The sequence below is a fragment of the Chinchilla lanigera genome, unplaced genomic scaffold (genome assembly GCF_000276665.1).
Source record: "Chinchilla lanigera isolate Chin_1 unplaced genomic scaffold, ChiLan1.0 scaffold00083, whole genome shotgun sequence".
Taxonomy (NCBI): domain Eukaryota; kingdom Metazoa; phylum Chordata; class Mammalia; order Rodentia; family Chinchillidae; genus Chinchilla; species Chinchilla lanigera.
The window spans coordinates 2,606,175-2,614,967 of record NW_004955484.1 but is presented as its reverse complement, the minus strand read 5'-3'; the positions used below and the strand labels follow the sequence as shown (position 1 = coordinate 2,614,967).

Below are 8,793 nucleotides of genomic sequence, written 5' to 3'. Positions count from 1 at the left end.
GGCAGGTTGTAATTTTAAATGAAAAAAAGCACACACAACTAGGCATACAATATGATAAGCCATATTTTTTTTAAGCATAGGGAAAAAACCCCAAAATGTTAGCATTTGTCTCTGGTAGTATGATTATGAGTGATTTTTCCTGTTTTAGAATTCCCCCTACAAACAGCCTGTGTGTGTTACTTCTATAATTTGCATTAATCTACAAAGAGCACAGTATCCAAAAGTAACCTCCCCAGGCTCCAGTCCCGCCATCAAACTGTGTCTCAGTATACTCATCTGTAAAATAGGGATCTGAACAGTCCCCACTGGAAAGGCTAGCTTTAAAAAGAAAATAATCAATACATGCAAAGCTCTAAGAAAGATGCCTATGTGCAGGGTGCTTAGTGAATGTCAGTATCGTTAGCCATACGTAAGCGGGTGGAAATCCAACGTCTCCACTGACACTGATCTTTTCTAACCCCACGATGGCTGCTGCCTTCACTGATGCTTTGACACTAGAAAGTGCCAGGGAAAAGAAAACACCATCCGCAAGTTCACAACCTGCCTGAGAAGGCCTATGTATCAATAAAAAAGAAGAGTTAAAATTTTTTCAACAAATAGATAAAAGGCAGAGGCGAGTTAGCACTATGAGAGGGCCACTCAGGAGACTAGAAAAGAACAGCCTAGTCTAGTCTACAAAATAAGGAGACAGGAACCAAGAGAGTTCATGGTTCCATACCACACTATTTGCCTGTGTCTCTGAAAAGTCTATGACAAACATAGAGGCACTGCAAATTAACAAATATATTTTATTTAAACCATTGACTATATGGAAATGCTATTACAGTGACAAACTGAATGAAGCCAAGTAACAATTTAAGAAAGAAAGAGAAGGGGAAAATGGCTATCACCAGAAAGGGACCTAAAAGGGACAGAAGAAACTAAAATGCAGAAGACGCAGCCACCCAACTCCTGTAAATTCACCTTGTGCCCTGAAAGCCACCTGAGGCAGAGAGCTGTGCCGGGCACACAGCATCCCCACCAGGTCCTGACCTGCCACATCCAGTCTCTGCCTCGCTTCCCTCCTCTCAACACTCCCTGCGTGACACGGCAAAGCAGAAACGGTGGGGTCAGCACCTGGGTCAGGGCTTCCATGCCCCTGCAAAGAGCCCGAGGATCTCTCACCCCGAATTTCTCAAAGCAGGAAGCCGTGTTTACACCTCAGGACGTACAAAGTTGACTGCTCGAGGCTTTATTACCCAACTCTGGCAGCAAGACAAGCGGAAGGCTCTTTCTCGGTATCACATTCTGATGCCAACACATCGAAATTCCAATTGACTCCACCACACCCAGCACCAGCACCTTTTCGTGCCTTCAGCGCATGGGCTGCTGCAATATTCAATCAATCTGCAAGCTGCTCTGCAGCTGAGGGGCTGTCTAGACTTCTAAGGGGGATGGAACATAACAAGTTCCCTCCTCCTCCAGGAACAACCCCTGGAACAATTAGTTTTCCTCTGCAAACAGGGGCACAGAATGAAGACTTCTGATCATTCCAGGAGTGCCAAGTTCCAAAAGCTTCACCTCAGTGATGCATTCACCATATTATCTTCCATTCTGAAGATAAGAAAACTGAGCCTTACAGAAGTTATAGTGACTTTCCTGATGTCCTCCTTAGGAGGAGCAAAGTGAGACTCTAGCGCAGGTCAGGCCAGGTTCATTTTTTTAGCCACTGATCACAATGCCTTACTTTCCTGCCTTCGTTCAACAGCAATTTGTTTGAGAAGCAAATGGCGCCTGGTACTGTGAGCTTCAAACAACAACTCACTGCGCTGCAGAGTTCCTGGGCCCCTCAAGACTCACAATATCTTGGGTCTCATGACCTGCTTTTCCACCCTCCGGGAGGCACTAAAGACCAACTATGAGGAGAAAAGGTTACTCACGCGCTTATCCCATATCCGCACATCCCCATCGTGGCTGGTGGCAAGGCAGTTAGCATTTTTTTTATTCCACTTGACTTGGGAGGCACCAGCTGCAAAAGAAAACCAGGGGAAGAGAGGCACTGTCCTCAGCTCTCGGAAGCAGTGATACACGTCCAGGGGAGCTGGATAATGAGTTCTGGCTCAATAAGCACAGAAGCCCTCCAGCCCCTATGACTGTACCCGCTCCACCATTACAGAAAAAAGAAGTCAGGAGTGAGTGAATTAACATGGGAACAGGACCACAGTTACCTAATTAGGGAAATGATCTCCGAGAAAAATCCAGAGGTACTCTGAGCAGAATCAGCAAAAAAATGCAGCAGAAAAATGGTTGGTAACTGACCTGCCCCACAATCTGACCCTCATCCCAATGACACCACAAGCGCTCCAGCTCTCAGGCCTGTGTCTTCTCACTCTTTTTTTGGAGTTGTTGCTTCTGAGAGACAGTCTTGGAAGAACGTAGCCTCTAGCTGGAGCTCGGCTGACGAATCTGCCCCAGTGTGGACCAATTCTGCCCGAGTACTCGTACTTTGATACACACATGCAATGCGTAATGATCCCCGTGGGGTAATCAGCATTTCATCTCTTTAAATCATTTGTGATTTCTTTTTGTTGGGAACCTCCATACTCTTCTCTTCAGTTCTTTATGAAACATACAATATGTAAAGTGTTGTGAACTGCAGTAATGCTAGTAGGCTGTAGAAACCAGAACTTATGCCTCCTATCTACCTGTAATTGGGTACCATTATCAAACCTGCCTCTATCCCCTTTGATCTAATCTATCTCATTTTTTTCTTGAGACATTAGGTACCTTAAATTATCTAAGAGCAAAAGATGGAGACCACTGAAGATAAATTAGCTAGGGAAAGTAAGAAGAGCTTGCTCCATCTCCCCTTTTTCTTAACCATACTGGGTATTGAACCCCAGGGTACTCTACCATCCGCAGCCCTTTTTACTTTACTTTTTTTTTATTTTAAGACACAATCTTGGGGCTGGGGATTTAGCTCAGCGGCAAAGCGCCTGCCTGGCAAGCGCAAGGTCGTGAGTTTGGTTCCCGGTACCAGAGAAAAACAAAAAAAAAAAAGACACAGTCTTGCTGAATTATCTAGGTAGGATTCAAACTTGCAATCCTCCTGCCTTAGCCTCAAGTGCCGGCCTTATAGCTGTGTACCACCGCACCCAGCTGTTCCATCTCTTCTTGACAGTTACTTGAAGAGTTCCAAGTGAGCATGCCTTTCCTGAAAGAGGACTCATCGGAAGACCACGCTCCCAAAAGATTCTGAAAGCCTCCAATCCAACTTGCTTTCCCATGACTGTGACACCAGAATCAGACAGAAGTCCCAGCCTGCAAGAGCTCTCAGGCTAGGAATCACTCTGTAGCACACCGAGGCATGATTTCCTGGAACCATGAAGGGCAAAAACATCGTGCTCACTGGCAGGCAAATGGGGATCACAGACCCTGGGGAGCAGACAGCACTCAAGGCTGCACCTCTGGGGGATGTTAGATGGAGCAACTTAAAGGTCCACAAGCCTCTCATTTGCCCTTTTTCTCCTGGGGCAGCCCTGCCACCACTGGGAAACCTCACCTAGGTGCAAAAAGGAAAGTGACCTCCTACTTCTGTTTTTTTAGAAGGCCCCATAACAAAAAAGAAAGCAATCAGAACAAGTGGACTGAAAAATATTGGCTTCCTTTTTAGGGTTTCTCTAAAACCAATCTAACTCAGAAAGCTGTAGAGTAATGAAGTCAGGGGAATGTGAGTGAGACACATACAGACCATTTGTCTGTTTATTCAGTTCTTTACCCTCAGCAGCCAGTGATGTCACAGACCATCAGTACCCAGAGGGATTGGCCAGATCAACAACCACTAAGCATCTGGCACAGAAGCATGAGAGGTGCCTGACTCCCATATCCATGCACCCAACAGTAAGGGGATTAAAAATGATCAAGAAAAAACATTTTCCCCCATATAAATGTCACTATTATGCATTACACACACTAATTTTAAAGAGACAGGAACCATGTTTTTATCAAGGATTCCAAAATACTGATGATCCTCACTGTATGTTACGCCAGGCCTGTGTCCATGTTCTACCATGAGGAAGTGGCAGGAATATTCCCTGATAGCCCAAATGGATAACTTCACAAACAGTCAGGTCTAAAGAAAACATTCAATAAGCAATGAAAACAGGTAGACCAGAAAGTAATTTCAAGGACGTGTTCATCCAAGCTATATAACTTAGGTTGTGGGTGGGTGGGGGATCACAGGACTAATGACTTTGTTTCTTCAATAAATAAAGTTCAGAAAAGAAAAACAAAACCAAAAAGGAGAGGAAAAAAACACCTACCAAATAAAAAAGACGAGAACTATATCAACCACTTGCCAAGATAGACTTTATTTGTATTTTGATTCAGCCAGGTGTGGTGGCTTACCTCTGTAATCCCAGCACTCGGGAGGCTGAGGCAGGAGGACTGCCATGAGTTCAAGGCCAGCCTGGGCTACAAAGTGAGTTCAAGGCCACCCTGAACTGCATAGTGAAACCCTATCTCTAAAATGAAAAAAAGTTCGGATTCAAACAACTTATAATTATTGGGGAAACTTGAATACTGCTTAGATATTTTGTGATATTAAAGAACTGTTAATATTTATAGGTATGTTCATTGTAGAGTTGTGTTTTTTTTAAGACATTCTTCTTTCGTAAGAATATATACTGAATGAGGGTAGGGGTAGAAGGCTGAGTGAAGGTAACGATGAAGCAAGATTCAGCTCTCTGAGAGGCTGAGGCAGGAGAACTGCAGATTCAAGCCCAGCCTGGGTAACTTAGCAGTTCAGTGAGACCCTATCTGAAAAACTAAAATAAATATAAAAAATAAAAACAAGGCTGGGGATATAGCTCAGTGTGAAAATCCTGGATTCAATCGCAGAACTAAAAATAAAACTATGTATGATGACAACTGTTGCAGCTGATCATGAACAGGGCACTTCATTTTCTTCTGTTTTTATACTCAGTTGACATTTTCCACATAAAAAGTTTGCGAGCTAATCTGGCTCCTGTCCTTGAGTTCTCGAAAAAGTTCCTGATCAACACTCAATTGTCCTGACTCTGGCTCCCTGGGTAAGCCCTCTCAACACGGGACATCTAATCGCACCCAGTCTGGCAGAACGGGGTGTGGGTGTTTGAGTGTGAGGAGGAATGGGTGGGAAGGGATGGGAAGCAAAGAATGGAATGAGGCAAGTTAGGGGGGGCGTTAACACACTCACCTACAGCAGATAGTGCAACAGTAGGTTTCCTTGTGTCTCTGAAATATAAAAACCAAAAGTCAAATGCCCAATTCCTAAGACGCCAAATACCTGGTGCTTTTCTACCTTTGCACATACTACTTTTCTCTTAGTGGGAACTCAGAGTTAAATCTGCTGTGAGGGCCTTAAAAAGCTAGGCATGCTGGTATGCACCTGGTGCGCACCTGTAATTGCAACACTAGGGAGGCTGAGACAGGAAGGTCACAAGGTTAAAGCCAGCCTGGGTTACACAGTGAGATCCTGTCTCAAAAAACATACATATAAATATATATATATATGATATAACTCATATATGTATGTAGAGATATATAAAGAGAGATCTGTTTTGAACTTTCTCGGCCATTTTGGTTGAGGCTGAGTCTGAATTTCAAATCATTACATAAGAAGTAGATTATGTGATTCAGCATGGCCTGGGCAGCCCCACTGTGTGCGGGGGAAGAATCCCTGCCCAGTGTCACTTCCCCTAATGGCAACAAGGTGAGAGGCGTAACAGTGTAACTGCAAGACCTCTCCCAACAGCACCGCAAAGGCGGATTAAAAACCACTCTGGCTGTTCCCAAGAGCCAAGAGGTAGAAGCAAGCAATGAATGGATAAACAATGTAGCGGGTTCCCACAGTGGAATGTTCTTAAAAAGGAAGGAAATTCCTTCCTGCAGCATAGGAACAACATTCCTTCAGCTACAACACAGATGAGCCTTGAGATGAAGCTACGTGAAATAAGCCAGTCACAAAAAGACAAATACTGCATGAGTCTTCTGGGTGGTCACTACAGTGATCAAATCCATCCGAACCAACAGGCCGGAGCGATGGCTGCGAGCGGCTGGGTAACGGGCACTAGGGAGCTGCTGTCTAGTGGGTACTGAGTTTGCAGTTCTGCGAGATGAGGAAGTTCTGGGGGTCTACTGCACAGTAACTACTGAACACTGCGCAACGGCTACTTAAAAATGGCCAAGATGAGCCAGCAGTGATGGCGCATGTCTGTCATCCCACCACTCAGGAGGCTGAGGCAGGAGGATTACTGTGAGTTCAAGGCCAGCTTGGCTACATAGTGAATTCGAGCCCTCTAAACTACCGAGTGAGACCATGTCTCAAAACAAAACAGACAAAGGTTTCCCTCTTCCAGTCCCATGGTTCCTGAGCTTCAGCCCTGGGAGCTGCCTTTACAGCAATGGCACGGAAGTGCTGCTCTGTCTGTAGTGCTTGGTCCAGTCAGCCGCACGCACCTGCCTCCCAGGAGCTCCCGCTCCTCTGCTCCACCCAACAGCTGGCTTCCTTCTCCCTGCAGTCCCCGCCTTCCAGGAAAAAGGCCCCAGGTCACTGCCAAGACGGAAGCAGAGTAACGCGGCTCGGGGGAAGAGGGCATCGCACACCAAGGGCAGCGCTATTCTGAGGATGTGCGGCCCGGCTGGGAACTCCCTTCCTCCTTCCTCCACAAGGGTGACTCTTGACTTCCTTTAAGAGATGGGCACAGCAACCTCACAATGGGCATGAGGTGAGCAGATGTCCCAGCACTGCCCACTGAGGCAGATGTATCTGTGCTCCCAGCAAATCCCCCGCTGTCACTCGCCACTTCAATGAACCCTAGCTCAGCTTCCAAACGCCAGGACTCAGGCTGCTTTGCCAAGGGATTTCTGGCTGCTGAGGCCTGCTCTGCAGAACTCTGACAGCTGAGGTGCCAGGGAATTCAGACCCTGAGCTCCGTCCTTCACAGTGACAAGGGGGTAGCACTGTTTCTCAGCCTTCAGCAGGACAGGGCCGCAGAAAGACCTGTGCTCCAGCACCCAGTGCTCAGCAGGAAAATTACTACTCCCAGGAGGGTCCCTCGCTGCAGGCCTCCGGATGCTGCCTGTCTTCCCCCAGCCCCTCCCAGCACTTCTTGCCCCGTGTGGCACTCAAGTCCTTGTCTCGGGTTACATCTGATGTGGTATTTTTTTTTTTGGTACCAGGAATCGAACTCAGGACCTTGCACTTGTCAGGCAGGTGCTTGTGCCACTGAGCTATGTTCCTGGCCCTTGGGTTACATCTCAAGAAAACCAGACTAAGACACTCAGTCTCTAAACCAAAGGTCTCATATCACCCCACACCCAAGTGGCTATGCTCTTCACGGTTCTTACTTGATATCCCAAATGTAGATGTAGGTGTCCACAGAGCTGGTGACCAGGAGATCTGGCTCGAACACTGCCCAGTCCAAGTCACTGGGACACAGAAATAAACAGGACGAACAAAATAAAAACTTCAGTTTCTGGTTTCAAAGCACTGGAAAATCTAGCCTCTGGTGGCTTCAAACAGCAAAACATCATTGTCGGTGGGCTTTGACGCACTTCAGCCTGGGGAGCTCCTTAGTTCTCTGAAAGTAAACTACTGAGGTTGGAAGGATGCTTTCAGGTCCTCCCTGCAGTCGCCAGCCAATGCTACCGCCCACTCCCCACAAAGTGCAGCGTTTCAACTTAAACACACAGACCCCGCTCACCAGAAAGTAAATAAAGGAAGAACACATAAAGTAATCTTATCTTTTTCCAAATCAGATTCAAGCACAGCCACCTTGGGTAAACCAATAATAACCTTCCCATGGCCACACAGCACTGCGGGAGGGCGGGGGCTCTCACCCCCTCACCTCCTGAAAGGCAGCTGCCATTGGGATGCCCTGCACACAGCCAGGTGTCAGTCCTTCCCACCCGCACCCCCAGGTCATTGTCACCCACCCTGCACCCCTGCTGCCACTCTCCAGAGAGTGTCCCCTGACCAGAACAGTGACACCTTGGTTAGCCTGAGTGGGGGCAATTGCGTTGGGGGCACAGACTGAGATGCTGAAGCCCTGTGTGGTACCCACAGCTGCAGAGAAAAAGCCAAGAGCCGCCGCTGCTCACTGGCTGGGCACTGTAGATGAAACGGGCTTCTGTCATATAATGTCGCCCCCCTCCTGTGGCAAAGGTCAGCTCTAATCCTCTCCTCTGGACTGGGCTGCCTCTATCATCAGGGATCAGGGTCAGCGGTGCATGGGTGATGCTTCCTCAACACTGGTGGTTCTTTGCTGGGTTCTCTGTCATCACCTTAGGGGACACCAATTCCTGTTGGCGACTGGGCCAGTGCAGCACAGCGGGGCAAGCCACATTAGCATCTCTGTTTCACCCCGCAAGGGGCCGTGACCAAGTGAGACAGGCAAAGGGGCCGTGGAGGGCAGGTACCTACCTGATGACACGGGTGTGGCCCTGCAGGGTTGTGCCCACTTCCCCACTGCCATCCTTCCACTTGTAAAGGTCAACCCGCTGGTTACTCTGAGAAGAAACAAGGGAGAGCAGGCAGCGGGTAGCATAACATGCACAGGAAATAAACACTCTCACTCCCATCTGGTTAACGGGGAGAAAAGGAAGTCAGGTAGAAGCCAACTTGCCTGGCAGAGATCCTACAGGTTGAACTTGAAAAAGCCACTAAAAATCAGTATGGTTAACATTAGCTCGAGCTACCCTCCGCCCAGCACACTGGGTTATGAATTTCAAGAGGGAAATATCGCTTTTTTTTTTTTTTTTTTTAAATTACCA

The 8,793-nt window shown here is 47.3% G+C and overlaps 1 protein-coding gene across 2 annotated transcripts in view; it reads right to left on the bottom strand.

The window, feature by feature from the left end:
• The window catches only part of Wdr59 (WD repeat domain 59), a 91,497-nt gene that overhangs the window by 53,034 nt on the left and 29,670 nt on the right, over positions 1-8,793 (bottom strand). For both annotated transcript variants that reach the window (XM_005403454.2, XM_005403455.2), the window contains exons 4-7: positions 8,444-8,529; positions 7,369-7,449; positions 5,216-5,253; positions 1,920-2,008 (exon numbers count right to left, since the gene is read on the bottom strand). In XM_005403454.2, the coding sequence (XP_005403511.1) occupies positions 1,920-2,008; positions 5,216-5,253; positions 7,369-7,449; positions 8,444-8,529 (294 nt within the window). The remainder of the gene's footprint in view (positions 1-1,919; positions 2,009-5,215; positions 5,254-7,368; positions 7,450-8,443; positions 8,530-8,793) is intronic.